The 19,885-nt window shown below is 35.2% G+C and overlaps 2 protein-coding genes across 2 annotated transcripts; one reads left to right on the top strand and one right to left on the bottom strand.

The window, feature by feature from the left end:
* The first annotated feature begins 449 nt into the window (after window positions 1-449).
* On the top strand, window positions 450-1,388 carry LOC131837888 (olfactory receptor 6C74-like). Its single transcript, XM_059183547.1, has one exon. The coding sequence runs from the start codon at window positions 450-452 to the stop codon at window positions 1,386-1,388; it is 939 nt and encodes a 312-aa protein (XP_059039530.1).
* A 9,066-nt stretch (window positions 1,389-10,454) lies between these two features.
* On the bottom strand, window positions 10,455-11,626 carry LOC131837887 (olfactory receptor 6C6-like). Its single transcript, XM_059183546.1, has 2 exons — window positions 11,121-11,626; window positions 10,455-10,890 (listed from the first exon to the last, which is right to left on the bottom strand). Exons 1-2 carry the CDS (start codon window positions 11,624-11,626, stop codon window positions 10,455-10,457), a joined length of 942 nt encoding a protein of 313 aa, XP_059039529.1.
* Between the last annotated feature and the right edge of the window lie 8,259 nt (window positions 11,627-19,885).

Raw genomic sequence — 19,885 nt, 5'->3', positions numbered from 1 at the left:
GTGTGTTAAATGCAATAAATGGGCTGCTGTACTTTTAATGACAGATACCACTTTGTTTCTAGTATGCAAACCTTTTAATTGAACAATAAACAGCATTCATTCCAATTGTGTAAATTCAAGAGAGGAAAAGCATTTTTCTATGTTTGGTATGTCCCTCTAATTTCCATCAAATTTATTTCCTTAACAAATCAACAATTTCTATCATCATATAGGTTATTCTCCAGTAGAATTACAAACTGAAGATGAAATTCGGTGTCCAGATACTCTGAAAATGCAAACCTCCTGGCATATCCATCTTCAAAACTTGAACGAGCATTGTGTTACTCTATCTGAAATGTCGCTTGATAACTTTATTTTAGACATTTAAATCACTCTTATTTTTCCACTAGGATTGTCAATTTCTTTCTGTTTTTCTTTTCTGTTTAGAACTGGAAAAGTAGAGGACAGTAATGGGAAACCACACACAAGCGATAGTGTTTATCCTGGCAGGTTTGACTGATGACCCACAATTGAAAGTTGTGTTATTTGTCTTTCTGCTTCTCACCTACTTGCTGAGTGTCACTGGCAATCTGACCATCATCACACTCACCCTGGTGGATACTCACCTCAAGACCCCCATGTATTTTTTCCTTCGGAATTTTTCCTTCCTAGAAATTTCTTATACTACTACATGCATCCCTAAATTGTTGGTTACTATGGCAACTGGAGACAAAACCATTTCCTTTAATTGTTGTATAACTCAAGTGTTTTTTGCCTTCCTTCTTGGTGCATCTGAATTTTACTTGCTGGCTGCTATGTCCTATGACCGCTATGTTGCCATCTGTAAGCCTCTGCATTACACAACCATCATGAACAGTAAGATCTGCATTCAACTTGTCTTCTGTTGTTGGTTTGCTGGTTTTTTTGTCATCTTTCCACCTCTCCTCTTAGGCATAAATCTTGACTTCTGTGCCTCCAACATTGTTGACCATTTCTACTGTGATACAACTCCCCTGCTGCAGATCTCCTGCTCAGACACACAGCTCTTAGAGACAATGGGATACATCTCTGCTTTGGTGACACTCATAGTCACATTGGTGCTGGTGATAATATCATATACCTATATTGCCTTAACAGTTCTAAAAATCCCTTCAACTAATCAGAAGAAAAAAGCTTTTTCAACATGTTCTTCTCACATGATTGTGATATCCCTTTCTTATGGCAGCTGCATCTTCATGTATGTTAAACCATCAGTCAAACAAAGAGTATCTTTTTCCAAGGGAATTGCAGTGCTCAATACTTCCGTGGCTCCACTTTTGAATCCTTTCATCTATACTTTGAGGAACCAGCAGGTGAAAAAAGCCTTCTTGAACATGATACACAAGATTGTTTCCTTCTCAAGCAAATGAATTCCTGTTGCATTTTATATAAAGAAAATGAACAAAGGAACCCCTAATAATATCAAAATATCTAGTAGTAGCTCCAATACAGTTCCTTCTGGTTTGTTATGGTTTTTTTGCTTTTATGTCTTTGATATTCATCTTTATCTCTTCTTAAGCATTATTTGCAGAAAAATCTTTGTTCCAAAGAACTTAATTTTCTTTATGTCCTGCAAGAGATACTTTTTTTTCCCATCACATCCTTTCCCTGTGAGTATCTGAAAGAAATGGAGCTAAGTTTTCAATCTGTCTCTGTTAGATTTGAATTCTAGTCAAGATTATGAAGTATTTTATTTATTTTATATTTAATGTAACATGCAATGTATAAGTTATTACAGCTCTTTATTTGTACCTATTTACACTCTACTTAAAACTGATATTTATTTATATCTTTTGAATTACTGTTGAATTATATATTTTGAACCTATATCTTTTGAATAATTTTGAATTACTTTTATCTTTTGAATTATTGCTACACACTCTATTTAATGAAATGAAAAGATAATTGTGGCAGAGAATAACAATTGTTGATGATCGAATTAGAAAATAGTTTATTTTGAAAAGATTGTGGGGGCATCTGAATGGCTCAGTCAATGAAGCGTCCACCCTTGATTTTGGCACAAGTAATGATCTAATGGGTTGTGAGATCAGGCCCCATGTCACACTCTATTCTTAGTGGGGTGTCTGCTTAAAGATTCTCTCCCTCTGCCCTTACTATCATGCACTCTTGTTCTCTCATTCTCTCTAATATAAGTAAATCTCTAAAAAAGTAAATAAAACTAAAAAAAAACCCACGTTGTACATTAGAGTATATTCCATTGAAACTAGTTTAATTTGTGTTAAAGAATTATGAGCAATTACAAATATTTCAGTTAAACCTGACAAATACTATACTAACAATCATAAGAAATTATTGAACATACCTGCCTCATGAAGGGTGGAGCAGCTTAATAATTTCAGCAAATACCTAAGCTTGGTTTGAGAATTATCCTAATATGCACATCAGCTTTGATGATTTCATGAGTACAAATGTGTTGAAAAAATTATAAATTATTAATCACACATATTCTTGTATCATTTTGAAAGATGAAACTAAGGATAGCATTTTTCTCTTTTATTTATCTTTCCTATAATTGTTTCTTCCCATACATGACATAGATTTAGAAAAGTATCATCTCATTTATTGAACTTAATAGCAAATGACAAACAACTAAGTAGATTAATACAGTTAGCAAAAAATATAATGATATAAAATAATAAATGAATGACTGTTTTCTGTGTAGAGTGAAAGTATAGAATAATACTCAGGACTTATAACTTAAATCTGAAAGTATGGCATTGAAAAAACATGACAAAAATCTATGTTAGGGCGCATGAGTGGCTCAGTGGGTTAAAGCCTCTGCCTTTGGCTTCGGTCATGATCCCAGGGTCTTGGGACCAAGCCCCACATTGGGCTCTCTGCTCAGCGGAGGGCCTGCTTCCTTCTCTCTCTCTGCCTGCCTCCCTGCCTACTTGTGATCTTTCTCTCTGTCAAATGAATAAATAAAAATCTTAAAAAAAAATCTATTGTTGAGGGAAGCTTTTGGAAATGGGTTATAGTTGACACTGATATTTAGAATGTACTTTAGTCATTACTTTTTCTTTAAATCAACAGAAAATATAATTGTAATGGTTTGCATGTCCTGATATTTAAAAATATTCATATAGTATGGAATCAAATAAAAAATAATCAGGTAAATTTCATTTTGGCAAATAGGAACTATATAAGTTTCAAAAGAGAGATTATCTCTCATGATATGATAATAGCTAAGCTGAACTGTTACATGATATAGCTAATATTTTAAGCAGAAAAAAATACTTGATTGTGATCAGATTCTGAAAAAGTGTCTTTCTTTGGTTGTCTGCATTTTTAAAAAAATCACCTCATAATAATATTACAGTTTAGTAAGTTTAACTTAATTATTTTTATTTGCATTTTTTATTTCAATTCTAGTTATTTAGCATATATAGTAAAATTGGTTTCAAGATAGAGTTTAGTGATCCATCACTTACATGTAAGTGCACTTACAGTGCTCATCACAAGCCCCCTCCTTAATACCCATCACCCATTTAGCCCAGCCACCACCAACCTCCCACAGTTTAATCACTTTTATTGGAAAGTTTGGATAAGAGTCATAGATGGTAAATAATCACTCAATGGATATGGAGTTCATTTGGATTAGAAAAACAGAGGAGACTTTTCTGTAAATTTTTATTTTCCTCTTTCTATTTCTAAAGTATAATGTTGAACATGATGGAGAATATCACTCTGCCAAATCCCTACCTAAATGTTTTAATGTATTCCCTCTGTCAAAATTTCCCTTCTTGGAAACCTCACTAATACTGATTTATATTCCTAAATTGTTGATAACTCCTTTGACCAAAGAGTAAACATTTCCCTAGAGTGTTGATACAGCTTAATTATTTTTTCTTCATCTTTTTGGGAGCTTCGGAATTGTGTGTTCATATGTCTTATGACTACTCTTTTGGTCTGCAACCCACGAGTCACTTGATCATTATGCCCAGAAAAATGTGCTACCAACTTGTATCAAGTTGTATTAGTACATGGGAAGTAGACTCATCTCTTAACATACTTTGAGACACAGATCAAAGTTCACATAATAGTATTTGGATATCTAATTGTTTCAGCAGTAAGTGCTGAATACTATGCCATATCCACTGAATCACTAAAGAAAAACTCTCTGAGACAGAAAACAGAAAACAATAGCAAAAACCAATGAAGACAGAAGTCAAATCTTTAGGACATAAATATAATTGATATATCTCTAGTTAGGTTCATCAGGGAAAAATAGAAGACACAAATTTCTGATGTTAGGACTATAATATGACTTCACTACAGATCTTGTGGATATTGAAAAAACAATGACATAATATGAACCAGATTTTGGCAAAAATAGATAATTTATATGAAATTGATAAAATACTTGTAAACCGTAAACTTCTAAAGCAGTCATAAGGAATTTATAAATGGAGAACTCTATAATAGCTAAAGTAAATGATTCATATTTAGAAATGTTTCCCCCCAGCATTCACACACACACACACACACACACAAACACACACACTCATCTAGGTTTAGATGGCTTCACTTATAAATTATACCAAAAATTTCTAAAAATATCAACTATGCACATATTCTCCAAAAAACTGGAAGAGAGAATACTCAATTCGTTCCTAAGCTATCATTATCATTACACAAAACACAGACAAAGAATTAAAAGAAAAAATATCTGGGCTCTCTACTCTGTTGCACTGGTCTATGTGTCTGTTTTTATGCCAGTACCGTGCTGTCTTGGTGATCACAGCTTTGTAGTAAAGCTTGAAATCAGGTAGTGTGATGCCCCGTGTTTTATTTTTGTTTTTCAACATTTCCTTAGCGTTTCGGGGTCTCCTCTGATTCCATACAAATTTTAGGATTATTTGCTCCAGCTCTTTGAAGAATACCGGTGGAATTTTGATCGGATTGGCATGAAAAGTATAGATTGCTCTAGGCAGTATAGACATTTTAACAATGTTTATTCTTCCAATCCAAGAGCATGGAATGGTCTTCCATCTTTTTGTGTCTTCTTCAATTTCTTTCTTGAGTGTTCTGTAGTTCCTCGAATACAGATCCTTTACCTCTTTGGTTAGGTTTATTCCCAGGTATCCTAGGGTTCCTGGTGCTATAGTAAGTGGAATCAATTCTCTAATTTCCCTTTCTGTACTTTCATTGTTAGTGTATAAGAAAGCCACTGATTTTTGTACATTGACTTTGTATCCTGCCACGTTGCTGAATTGCTGTATGAGTTCTAGTAGTTTGGGGGTGGAGTCTATTGGGTTTTCCATATAAAGAATCATGTCATCTGTGAAGAGAGAGAGTTTGACTTCTTCATTGCCAATTTGGATACATTTTATTTCTCTTTGTTGTCTGATTGCTGTTGCTAGGACTTCTAATACTATGTTGAACAATAGTGGTGAGAGTGGGCATCCATGTCGTGTTCCTGATTTCAACGGGATCTCTTCAATAAATGGTGCTGGGAAAACTGGTCAGCTATATGTAGAAGAATGAAACTCAACCATTCTCTTACACTATACACAAAGATAAACTCGAAATGGATAAAAGACCTCAATGTGAGACAGGAATCCATCAGAATCCTAGAGGAGAACATAGGCAGTAATCTCTTTGATATCAGCCACAGCAACTTCTTTCAAGATATGTCTCCAAAGGCAAAGGAAACAAAAGTGAAAATAAACTTTTGGCACTTTATCAAAATCAAAAGCTTCTGCACAGCAAAAGAAACAGTCAACAAAACAAAGAGGCAACTCACAGAATGGGGGAAGAGATTTGCAAATGACAGTACAGACAAAAAGTTGATACCCAGGATCTATAAAGAACCCTTCAAACTCAACACACACAAAACAGACAATCATAAAAAAATGGGCAGAAGATATGAACAGACACTTCTCCAATGAAGACATAGAAATGGCTATCAGACGCATGAAAAAATGTTCATCATCACTAGTCCTCAGGGATATTCAAATTAAAACCACATTGAAATATCACCTTACACCAGTTATCATGGCCAAAATTAGCAAGACAGGAAACAACATGTGTTGGAGGGGATGTGGAGAAAGGGGAACCCTCTTGCACTGTTGGTGGGAATGCAAGTTGGTGCAGCCTCTTTGGAGAACAGTGTGGAGATTCCTCAAGAAATTAAAAATAGCACTTCCCTATGACCCTGCCATTGCACTCCTGGGTATTTACCCCAAAGATACAGATATAGTGAAAAGAAGGGCCATCTGTACCCCAATGTTCATAGTAGCAATGGCCATGGTCACCAAACTGTGGAAAGAACCAAGATGCCCTTCAATAGACGAATGGATAAGGAAATGTGGTACATATTCACTATGGAGTATTATGCCTCCATCAGAAAGGACGAATACCCAACTTTTGTAGCAACATGGATGGGACTGTAAGAGATTATGCTGAGTGAAATAAGTCAAGCAGAGAGATTCAATTATCATATGGTTTCACTTATTTGTGGAGCATAACAAATATCATGGAGGACAAGGGGTGTTAGAGAGGAGAAGGGAATTGGGGTAAATTGGAAGGGGAGGTGAACCATGAGAGACTATGGACTCTGAAAAACAATCTGAGGGTTTTGAAGGGGTGGGGGGATGGGAGGTCGGGGTACCAGGTGGTGGGTATTATAGAGGTCACGGATTGCATGGAGCACTGGGTGTGGTGCCAAAATAATGAATACTGTTATGCTAAAATAAATAAAAAATAAATTTTAAAAAAGAAATAAATAAATTCAGAAAATATTACTTATGAATACAGATAAAAAAATTTAAAACAATATATAAAAATTAAATCCAATAACATATAAAAATGATAGTATACAATGATCAAGTGGAGTTTACTCGTAAAATTCTCTGCCCATTTTACATTTGAAAATATATTGATGTAATCCTTAACATGCATACACAAATGCATCAAACAGTATGAGAAAAAAATATTAGCATTGTAAAGAGAAATAGACAAATCCTTATCATAGTTAGAAATGTCAACAACTCTATTCAAAATGGGCAGAAGTGCAGGCATAAAATTGGTAAGGACACAGCTGGACTGAACAACACCAAGAATCTACTGTATGTAATCAACATCTATAGACTATTTCAACCAACAACAGCTATACACCTTTTTTCCCCAAGCTCACCAAGACAGATCACATTCTGGGCCCTAAAACACACTTTAAAAATTCTGAAGACTAGAACTGACACAATATTGGCTTACAAATGACATGGTATTAAACTATAAATAAATAAAAAGAATGAATGAGAAATCTTAAATTATGTATAGATTAAATAACACATCTAAATAACACATGGATCAAAAAAAAATCTCTAGAGAAATTTAAAACTTCTATATTTATTATTTATTTATTTTTATTTTTTATTATGTTCAATTAAACAACATATAGTACATCATTAGTTTTTGATGCAGTGTTCAATGATTCATTTGCTGTGGAATAGCATGGAGGACCATAAGGGAAGGGAGGGAAAACTGAATGGGAAGAAATTTAAACATTTTTAAATAAATGAAAAGAAATATTTATTTCTTTATTTCTTTATTTTCAAGATTTTATTTATTTATTTGACTAAGAATATAAGCAGGCAGAGAGGCAGGCAGAGAGAGTGAGAGAGAAAGAAGCAGGCTCTGCACTGAGCAGAGAGCCTGATGCTGGGCTCGATCCCAGGACCCTGGGATCATGACCTGGGCTGAAGGCAGAAGCTTCAACCCGCTGAGCCACCCAGGTGCCCCAAAAGAAATATTTATTAATGTTTGTGGGGTGCAGTGAAAGCAATGCTTAGAGGGAATTATATCATCCGATGTATCTACTAGAAATGAAGAGAAATCCATAATCAGTTAACTGTTTCCACTATAGGATATGGCAATTAAAAGGATAAAAATAAGGAAGCCCTATGAACAGTTCTAAAATTTGATAACCTAAATGAAAGTGACCATTCTGTGAAAGAAACAATTTGCCAAAACTCAAATAAGAATAATCCAAAAAAGTTTATATCTATTAAAAATTCACTTAATAATTAATTACATTCTAAAACAGATAGCATCAAGCATTCCATGTTCATAGTTTCTTAGAATACTATTGATACCACCCAAAACAATTTATAGATTTAGTTCCATTTATATCAAATTCTAATAATATTACTTCTTTTCAAAAATGGAAAAAAAAAAAAAACAGAAAAGTTGATTCTCAGATTCAAATAGTACTGCAAATCCATCCTGAAAAGAAGGTAAAAGTGAGAAGACTCACATATCCCAGTATCAAAGCTCTACAATGTGGAGTAATTGGAATGCTTTATATTGTTAGTGGGAACGTAAAATTGTGTAGTCACTATGGAAAAGTTTGGCACCATATGTAGGCTAGAGATGTTAAGGTCAAGTTTGTGTTATGTTAAAAGGTGGGGTCCACTGAAATCTGACTTACAGAATAGCAAAGGCTATCATGAAAAGTAATAGAGATATATAGACTTCTTAAAAAAGATTTTATTTATATATTTATTTGTCAGAGAGAACAAGAGAGTACAAGCAGGGGAAGAAGTCAAGGGAAAAAGAGAAGCAGAATCGCCTCTGAACAGGGAGCCCATTGCGGGACTCAATCCCAGGACCCCGGGATCATGACCTGAGCTGAAGGCAGATGCTTAACCACCTGAGCCACCCAGGCACCCCAAAATACAGGCTTCTTTGGTTTCTTTCTTTGCTTTTATCTTTATACAGCTCTATTAATGCAATGTGTTATCTTTTTGTGAGTCTTGGATTAAAAGAAAACAAATTCAGAGAGTTTGATAGAGTTAGTGAATTTTTGAGTAAAAATTATATGAGTGAAGATTTAGGGGATGTTACTGCTGACTAACAGAATATTAAAGGAGGTTGGTTGTCCATAGCAATGTGTTTATGAGGATATTAAGAGAGTAGGTATCTCTGTAACCTTTTCTCTTTAATTCTAATTTTTTTTTCCCTCTTCTCCTCCCATTAATCCCCCTTCTTCACAGAAATAAGCTGTGAGAAACCACACAGAAGTGACACCTTTTATTCTTCTTGGAATGACCAATGATCTACAATTACAAGTGGTTATTTTTTCTCCTCTTTATTTTTGTCTTTACCTACATCTTGAGTGTCACTGGGAATCCAACCATAATCACCCTCACCCTGATGGACTCTGATCCAAAGACATCCGTGTATTTCTTTCTCCAGAATTTCTAATTTTTAGAAATATCATTCACAATTATGCATCCCCAAATTTCTTGTCAGTATAACAACAGGTAATAAGGAAGTAGGAAAGCTGAAGGGACTCCTTTTCAGAAAGACTCCATCCCTGCTGTAAACGCTAAGACCTGTTTAATCATGTTTCATATATCACCTCTGAACAAGCCAAAGAAGCTATATTCCCACCTCAAGGGAGAAGAATAAAATTCAACATTCTCTGGGTTTTGTCCTAACTCCCCCAAACACCTGGTAACATCCAAGAAGAGCCAAATTCCAGACACGTTCCAGGACATTAGCTTTAAACAGATTTTGCTGACCCCAGCATCAACACCCTTATCTTTGGTAATTCATAGAACAATCCCTGTTATTCACCTGATGCTCACTTTTCCCTGGATTCCTAGACCCTAGACAATTTTCTAATATAAACGCCTGGCCCCAAAAAACAACAAAAAGACTCATTCTCCTTTCATTTCCAAGTCTGCCAGTCACTCTTTCTACTATTCTGTCTGTCACTTACACTAGTCAATAAACTCTGTTTCTGCTTTCTCTGGCTCACATTTGAGTTCTATCCTGTTGGAAGTCAAGGACCATCTTGGCTGCTCCTGTGGGACCCTCCCCTGCGTCCTTGGACCAAGTCTGCCTGCATCAATAAGACCATTTCTTACAACAGTTGTACAGCATAGTTGTTTTACACTGGCGTGGATGCAGACAAACTTTTTCTTCTGGTTCCTTAAGCCAATGATTATTTTTGGACTAGTACTTTACAGACTCTGGGAAGACTTCCTTAAAGATCTCAGTAGTTATACTTAAACTATTTGAATAATGAGACCTTTATTGTTTAATAAAAGGGTTCAAATAAGTTTACTATTTTAATGATCTAAACAACAATCTTGTTTTTAGAGGGACTGAATTTCCTAATTATGAGGCTTCCAAGGAAATGGAAAATAAAATTATAACAATAGAGCATAGAAAAAATGTATTTAGTAGACTTAGAAGATTCTCAGAATCATTGAATGAAATGGAATTTCATTTTTGCCTCAGGTCATGATCCCGGGTCCTGCGATCAAGCCCTTCATCAGGCTCCCTGGAAGCCCGCTTCTCCCTCTCCCTCAGCCTCCACTCTGCTTATGCTATCTCTGTCTCAAATAAATAAACAAAATCTTAAAATATTAAATGAATTTTTTTTTTTGTTTTTATAGCATTCATTACAATTGCTTTTTTGAAAAACACATCTTTTGTAACATATCCCAGAAGATTTCTTTCACCTGCTGGTTCCTTAGGGTATAAATGAAGGGGTTTAGTAAAGGGGCAACCGAGCTATACAGCAAAGCTATGCCTTTGGATACAGTCACCCTTTCTTTGGCAGATGGCTTAATATACACAAAGATGCAGCTCCCATAAGTCATGGAGACAACAATCATATGGGAAGTACAAGTGGAAAAAGCTTTGGTCCTTTGCTGTGCCGAAGGGAATTGCATAATGGTGTTCATGATGCAAGTGTAAGAGAGAATCACTAACACCAATGTGACCACAAGTGTCACCACAGCAAAGATAAAAGACATCAATTCTAGGACATGTGTATCTGGGCAGGATATCTGCAGGATAGGAGAAGTTTCACACATAAAATGATCATTATTTTGGAAGCACAGAAATTGTGCTTGAGGGACACCTGGGTGGCTCAGTTGGTTAAGCGGCTGCTTTCAGCTCAGGTCATGATCCCAGGGTCCTGGAATCAAGTCCCACATTGGGCTCCTTGCTCGGCAGGGAGCCTGCTTCTCCCTCTGCCTCTGCCTGCCTCTCTGTCTGTCTGTGCTCGCTCGCTCTTCCTCTGTCTCTGACAAATAAATAAATAAAATCTTAAAAAAAAAAAAGAAAGAAGAAATTTAGGCTTGAGTCCCATAAGCATTGGGGGAAAGATGATTAAGAATCTGGTTAGCCAAGAGGAAAGTACAAGCCAATAGCACACTCTGCTGTTCATAATGACTGGATAATGCAAGGGTTTACAGAGGGCAACACAGCGGTCATAGGACATAGCAGCCAGAAGGTAAAACTCCGTAACTCCCAGTAAAAGAATAAAAAACAATTGAGCTGCACAATTATTATATGAGATGGTTTTTTCTCTAGTCATGATGGTTATCAAGTATCTGGGAATACATACTGCTGTGAATATAATTTCTAAAAAAGAGAAGTTGTGGAGAAAGGAATACATTGGTGTCTTGAGGTGAGGATCTAACAGGGTAAGGAGGATAATGATTAAGTTCCCCATCGGGCTCAATGTGTAATTAAGAAAGAGAAACATGGAAATCACAACTTGCAATAGTGGGTCATCTGTCAGTCCCAGGAGAATGAACTCTATTTCCATTGATTGGTTGTTCATTTCTCTTAATATACCTTAACAAATATAAATTAGAAAAAAAGACAAATAATTAAACATACACATGAATATAATACATTGTAGTGTAATATAAATTTTCTCATATATATATAAATACACACATTAACCTATATATAAATATATATAAACCTAAATACATATAAATAAGCCTCTATATAAATTAATTTAATCATATAGAAATTAACCTAAATATATACAAACTAAATAAATGTATATATACTAATTATACATCTTAACTAAACATATATGTTAACCTAGATATTTATATATTTACCTGATGCAAGAGAAAGGTATATATTCTCAAATTTTTCTATTTGGAAAGGATTTCTCCTGTCTGAAATTTGTGATGACTCGTAATTATATGTTATGACAATACTAAGTTCTTTTTCATCTATTAGTTCTCTTTATTATAATATTTCTCACAATTTTTTCTCTGGAAATTGAATATTTTCTTTGGTTAATATGTATTTTTTACCCATTCCTCCTTAATGGACTCAACTCTGCATGAATAATTTAAATAAAAGAATATGAGTTATTTTAAATGTATTTTTCTATCTTTTATTCTCCCTGTGCAAATACACTATGTTGTTTTGTGGTTTGGAGTATCAGGGAGATTTGCACAATTAGGATATACATTTATATTACAAATCCTGTGATAGGCAATGACTAAGCAGCACTGATTTCCATGAATTTGGTAAAGTGAAATTTTTTCTGCACCTAGAGTACACAATTATTATTATTAATTTTTTCCACTGGCTTTGCTATAGTCAAATGGACAGTTGTTTTCAGTATATATTAACAAATACAACAAAGCAAAACTTTGACAAAAACAAACAAAATTTTTTTTATTTGTTTTGTTTAAAGATTTTATTTATTTATTTGACACATAGAGATCACAAGTAAGCAGAGAGAGAGAAAAGAGGAAGCAGGCTCCTTGCAGAGCAGATAGCCTGATGTGGGGCTCGATCCCAGGACTCTGGGATCATGACATGAGCCGAAGGCAGAGGCTTTAACCCACTGAGCCACCCAGGCACCCAAAAACAACATATTTTAATAAAACATATTCTGTATTTTTTTTAATTAACCTATTTGAGGTTCGTGCATGTGTCTACATAATTTGAGTCACTCCTTTATTTTACTTTCCCAATATTCTTAGTAGAATTGTTGAATACTAACAGAAATTATTGTAGGGAAGTGAACTATGCTACCCCAAAATGTGTCTCTTTGGCATGATCATTAATTTAAGCTAATTGTTTTTGATAAATGGAAGACAGCATGATTATACTTTTACCTCCTTGTTTTTCCCCTTTTACAACCTTTTACCTCCTCCTCAAATGTCTGAAAGAATTTAAATAATGTTCCAAATTTAGATAATGCTCTCTGCTCCAAAAGGGAACCATCACCATAAACAACTACAATGTAATATGAAGTAGGTGTGCATTTAGTGTCATTGTATTGCCTGTAAGGTGAATGTTACTGTATATTGTCTCTGTTCCTTACTGATCTACCACTTGTAGGCTCTCTCTTTGCTTAGAGGACCCCTTTCAATATTTCCTGTAGAGCTGGTTGGGTGTTTGCAAATTCTTTCAGTTTTTGTTTGTCCTGGAAGCTTTTAATCTCTCCTTCTATTTTCAATGATAGCCTAGCTGGATATAGTATTCTTGGCTGCATGTTTTTCTCATTTATTGCTCTGAAAATATCATACCAGCTCTTTCTGGCCTGCCAGGTCTCTGTGGATAAGTCAGCTGCCAATCTAATATTTTTACCATTGTATGTTACAGACTTCTTTTCCCGGGCTGCTTTCAGGATTTTCTCTTTGTGACTGAGACTTGTAAATTTTACTATAAAGTGACGGGGTGTGGGCCTATTCTTATTGATTTTGAGGGGCGTTCTCTGAACCTCCTGAATTTTGATGCTCGTTCCCTTTGCCATATTGGGGAAATTCTCCCCAATAATTCTCTATAGTATACCTTCTGCTCCCCTCTCTCTTTCTTCTTCTTCTGGAATCCCAATTATTCTAATGTTGTTTCATCTTATGGTGTCATTTATCTCTCGAATTCTCCCATCGTGTCCAGTAGCTGTTTGTCCCTCTTTTGCTCAGCTTCTTTATTCTCTGTCATTTGGTCTTCTATATCACTAATTCTTTCTTCTGCCTCATTTATCCTAGCATTGAGAGCCTCCATTTTTGATTGCACCTCATTAATAGTTTTTTTGATTTCAACTTGGTTAGATTTTAGTTATTTTATTTCTCCAGAGAGGGCTTTTATATCTCCCGAGAGGGTTTCTCTAATATCTTCCATGCCTTTTTCGAGCCCGGCTAGAACTTTGAGAATTGTCATTCTGAACTCTAGATCTGACATATTACCAATGTCTGTATTGATTAGGTCCCTAGCCTTCGGTACTGCCTCTTGTTCTTTTTTTTGTGGTGAATTTTTCTGCCTTGTCATTTTGTCCAGATAAGAGTATATGAAGGAGCACGTAAAATACTAAAAGGATGGCAACAAGCCCAGGAAAATATGCTTTAACCAAATAAGAAGAGATCCCAAATCGTGAGGGGGGCGAAAGGGGATAAAAAGAGGTTCAAAAAGAAAGAAAGAAAAAAAAAATAAAAGAAGAGAATTTAAAAAAAGAAAACGAATAAAGAAAAATATCAAAAGGAAAAAATATATATATTAGATTAACTAGTTAAAAAATGTTAAAAAAAGAAAAGGGTAAAAGTTAAAAAAAATTTTAGCAGAAGAAGAGAAAAAAAATGAAAAAGAAAAAAATTAAATTAACTGCAACACTAAAAAAATCACAGGAAGAAAAAAAAAAAAAAAACCTCAGGGAGAAAGCCATGAGTTCTGTGCATTGCTTTCTCCTCCTCTGGAATTCTTCTGCTCTCCTTGGTATTGAAACCGCACTCCTTGGTAGGTGAACTTGGTCTTGACTGGATTTCTTGTTGATCTTCTGGGGGAGGGGTCTATTGTAGTGATTCTCAAGTGTCTTTGCCCCAGGCAGAATTGCACCGCCCTTACCAGGGGCTGGGCTGAGTAATAGGCTCGGGTTTGCTTTCTGGTGCTTTTGTTCCCTGAGCACTTTCTGTAGAGTTACGGAGGACAGGAATACAAATGGCGGCCTCCTGGTCTCCAGCCCAGAGGAGCCAAGAGCCCGGGGCCCCACTACCCAGTGTGCCCTCAGAGAACAGCGCCCAATTACTCCCGTCTGCCGAACCTCTGGCTGCGCTCCGAGCTCACCGAGCCTGCGACCGGTTCAAGGTAACCCCAAGCTGTGATCTTATCGTCAGCTCTGTCTCTGTAGCCGGCTTTCCTTTTCCATTACCCGCAAGCTCTGTGACACTCAGACACCCCTGATCCTTCTGTGACCCTGCGGGACCTGAGGCCAAGCTGACCCCGCATGGGCTTCGCCCCGGTTTAGCCTCTGGAGCAATGTCCCTAAGCAGAACAGACTTTTAAAAGTCCTGATTTTGTGCTCCATTGTTCACCACTTGCTGGGAGCCGGCCCCTCCCCCCGGGGTCTATCTTCCTGTCGCTTTGGATTCACTTCTCCGCCAGTCCTACCTTTCAGAAAGTGGTTGTTTTTCTGTTTCCAGAATTGCTGTTTTTCTTCTCTTCGATCTGCCGATGGATTTGCAGGTGTTTGCAATCTTTAGATAAGCTATCTAGCTGATCTCCTGCTAGCTGATGTAGTCTCAGCCTGCTACTTCTCCGCCATCTTGAAGTAGGTGTGATAGAGAGGGAGGAACTTAGTAAAGTCTATTAAAATTCTTCTGCATATCCCATTGTTTTCGTGTGGCCCAGCAAACATTTGTTTCCCACTTATTCTTTTTTGTTTTCCTTTGAATTGTCTTCCTTCCCTTTGAAGTCCCAGACCTCCACATACTTCTTTGACCAGAATGGCATAAGATTCAATTGTCTTATATGAGACAAATATTCCCATATTCTCATGGAGCCATCCCATGTACATACATCCCATGTATTTGTAATTAATTTCATTTTCTCCTATTAATCCGTCTCATGTCACTTTAATTCTTTTTTTTTTTTTTTAAAGATTTTATTTATTTATTTGACAGAGAGAGATCACAAGTAGGCAGAGAGGCAGGCAGAGAGAGAGAGAGGAGGAAACAGGCTCCCTGCTGAGCAGAGAGCCCGATGCGGGACTCGATCCCAGGACCCTGAGATCATGACCTGAGCCAAAGGCAGTGGCTTAACCCACTGAGCCACCCAGGCGCCCTCATGTCACTTTAATTCTTAAACCAGCCAAAAGAATCTTGAAAATTAGGGTAACATTTTCCCTCCCTAACATAATATTAACCCTCTCTTTTTAAGTATAAGAATTCTACTTATTTCCATGTCATACCATTCTCTTTTATGTGAAACATGCTAGTCTGTTTCATTATATGCATTATCTGCAGACTTATAAAGGAAATGGTTTGCTAAAGCACTCTGTTATTTTTATTCTTTTGCATTTGTCTTATTAATATTGCTGCATATATATATTCGTTTTTCTTATTTGGGGAAAGATAAAAGTGTTCCATGCTCAAAGTACTTTTCTGAAACATTTTAGGGAATAGCTTTAGTATTTTTAATAGCAATTGAAGACTTACAATCTTCAACTACTGTGTGACCACAAAGTTTTATATAAAAATATATGTTTATATCCTTGTTATAACTCCCATCTTGCTCTATTTTTATTTGAAAAGCTATGGTCCAGGAGTTAGCATACAGTTTCTGTTACCACGTGGATCTAACAGACTGTTCTAGAACTATGGTATTTCAGATTTTAGAAAAGAGATGCTCAGCATTTTTCCACATTATTTACTCAGGAAAATAATTGATGAAGAGAATCAGAGGAAATAAAAGTTACATGTAACTATATATGAATAGAATAGATTACAACATCTGTTAATACAGAACCATTTAAAAAAAAAAAAAAAAAAACCTGTAAACCTTAAAAATGTGAGGTCAAATTCAACTCCCTGAATGGGACTTGTGCACTTAACTTAATTTCCTAGTTTGAAGTCAAGTTAAAATTATAGTCTCCTTACCTTCTGGCATCTACTGAATCTAGTGTCCCCTTATATGCACATGCCAGAGATTTATGTTAAAATAATTAATCATGATTTTACTCTCTTATCATCATATTTTATTTTATAAGCTGAATATTTCCTATCAATGATTTTTGTGGGAGGGACCATGAACATATGGTCCTTTTGTAAAGAATTTCCACATCCCTCAAATTTATACTCACTTTGAAGTTCAGAACTCAAGTATTAATAATATTAATGGACGTCCATCTTCTTTTCCAGATAACTTGCATTTTGTGAAAGCTGTTTGTTATAACTGCTATCATTCAAAGCCTCAAAATCAGTAGTTATACATTAAAATAAAGTGAGGCAACTAAAAGAACTTGGGGCATCCTCTGATGAAAGTTAAGCAACTATTCTGAAACTCCATATTGCTTTCTATCCACTTATGAAATGCTGCAGCTTTATCATTTTCTATTTACTACTCACTCAAGGCTTCTACTGAAATAAAGTAAAGAGGAAAAAAAAAAAAAAGCCTCATCCATAGGATCAAAGTTCCAAAAATACTAATTACTGGCAATAAAAAACACTATTGTAATCTACCTTAAACAAAAGCTGAAGTGAAAGTATCCCAGAGGAGTATCATTAATAATTTAGAATAATGGATGAAATATTTAACAGGATCATCATCAGTTCACCATCCTGGGGCAATACGGAAAAATCCCAAGCTAGATTATACAAGCGCAAGACATAGCCTTGTTTCCAATTAGCAACAGAAGTAATTTTAGACTTTATTGTAAACTATTTTATACACTGGCACCTGGTAGTGTATTTATTTACAAGTAACAAGCATAACATTTTATCATATTAATAGGTTGAGGTTTCAATTGGATGTTTGGTGAAATTATTTTGATCCTTCTAGTGAACTGAATTTTAGCCATTAAATATATTTTGTGATAATGCCCAAACCTGGAGATGATCCAATTTCCATCATCTGGTAAGTACTTTAAAAAATTATGGCATGTACATGCAATGCAATAAATTAGTCAGATTAAAAAAAAAAAAAAACATGATTGAGTCTTCAAAATATTACACTAAGTGAAAGAAGCCATATACAATGTCAACATATTCTGTGATTCTATTTCTATAATTCTGAAAAACACTGAACTATAGGGTTAGAAATCTGATCAATAGTTTTAGGGGCTGATGGTGAGAAGTGATTGACTGGAAAAGTGTCATGATAAAACTGTGTAGGATAATGAAACTATTTTGTATCTTGATTATAATGGTGGTTGCTTGATTATATATGTTTTTCAGAGTTCTTCAAACTATATACTCCCCAAAAGGTGACCTTTTTTTTGTAGTTAATTCTATCTCAATAATCTACCAAATACATTTGGATGTGACTTGACTTTTTATTAGACTACTAGTAAAATTAATTAGATGTGTGCTGTTCAGTAGGATAGCCACAGGCCACAGTGGATATATACACTAAAACTTAAAGTAATAAACATTAAATTAAAAATTGAATATTTAGTTCCTCAGCTTGGGCCATGGGATGGGTCTTTGCTATTGTGCTAAGATCTAAAATTACCCAAATTAACAGTAATTTATCATCCCACCCTTCCTCTGGCAGTTACAGGACTTCACTAAACCCTAGAGTTCTAAACTGATTATATAAGACAGATGTTACCAGTGGAAATGTTGTCTAGGTGGGGAGACAGATTCCAGGTGCTTGCCTATCAAGGAGAAATTCCCTCAAGGACCTACTGATTTTCATGACAAGCTTGTAAACTCCAAGTAAATAACGTACTTGACTGGAACAGATTCATACTTAAATTTAATATACTCCATTTTTTCCTACATTAATCAGTGTATCAGGTATCACGTTTTATATAACCATTCCTGGGGCACCTGGGTGGCTTAGTGGGTTAAGCCTCTGCCTTTGGTTCAGGTCACGATATCAGGGTCCTGGGATCGAGCCCCACATCAGGCTCTCTGCTCAGCTCTCTGTTCTCTCCTCTCTCTCTCTGCCTGCCTCTCTGCATACTTGTGATCTCTATCTGTCAAATAAATAAATAAAATATTTATAAATAAATAAATAGATAAATAACCATTCTCTAATAATTATGAACACAATATGTATATTCAAATTTTGTAGATAACTCTAATATTGATTTCTTTTATTAAAAGGAGACAAACTATATCCTTAATATATTCATTTAATTTGGTGAGTTTTTTTTCTTTTCTTCTTCTTTTTTTTTTTTTTTTTTTTTGGCCTTGTTTTGTATGTGATTCATTGGGCTACAGATACACATAGAAAGGAATTACTTCTAATCTTGGGACAACAATTTCTTTGTTTTCTCATAGTCAGACATTCATCTGATTTCACATACTCTATTTAGAATTTAAAAAACTAATAAATGCTACTAAAAAACTACTAGTTTGCAAGAAAATATGAATGCATGTGATAGCCATGGGTAGACTACTTGAAAGTCTTCATTTTTCAATCTCAACTCCAAACTACTTAGCTATATTGTAACAGTATAGTTGGTTGATCATTCCAGCATTTATTTCCTACTTGACTAAAAGGAGATGGTAAGAGCATTCTTATATTTTGGAGTTGTTTTAACTTTGATGAGAAGATATTTGTACTGTGCATAGCACTTAGTAGTCGTCAATGTACAGTATAATTTGTCAATTTAATTATCACACTATGAAATATAAAGCTAAAGAAACAAACTTGGAGAATTATATAAAACAATTTTGATGCTATGAATCAGGATATATTATTTCTAAAACATTGACTTCTAAAAAAATGATCACAAGAATTTTAACTTTACATCTCTGTCCATGACCCTGGTCACCATACTAATCATTGCCCTCTTAGAAAACTCATAAAGGTAAGTATCAAGAATAATGAGAATAATAAACTGCTGGTGAAGAGATGGTGATGATAATGTAGCTGAAAGTGGTAGACTGATAATGGTCTCCTAAAATAAGGAGACCTGATCTCAGGGACCTGCAAATATTATCCAATTAAAAAAAAAAAATCTTTGCAGATATGATTAAGTTAAAGATCTTAAAATGGAGAGATTATCCAGGTTTATCCACATAGGTTTTAAATGTAACTACAAGTATCCTTATTAAAAGAGAGGCAGAGAATATTTGAGACAGAAAGAAGAGAAAATAATCTAAACACAGAGGTAGAGATT

This window comes from Mustela lutreola, chromosome 8 (assembly GCF_030435805.1).
Source record: "Mustela lutreola isolate mMusLut2 chromosome 8, mMusLut2.pri, whole genome shotgun sequence".
Lineage (NCBI taxonomy): Eukaryota > Metazoa > Chordata > Mammalia > Carnivora > Mustelidae > Mustela > Mustela lutreola.
This window is presented reverse-complemented; position numbering and strand designations above follow the sequence as displayed.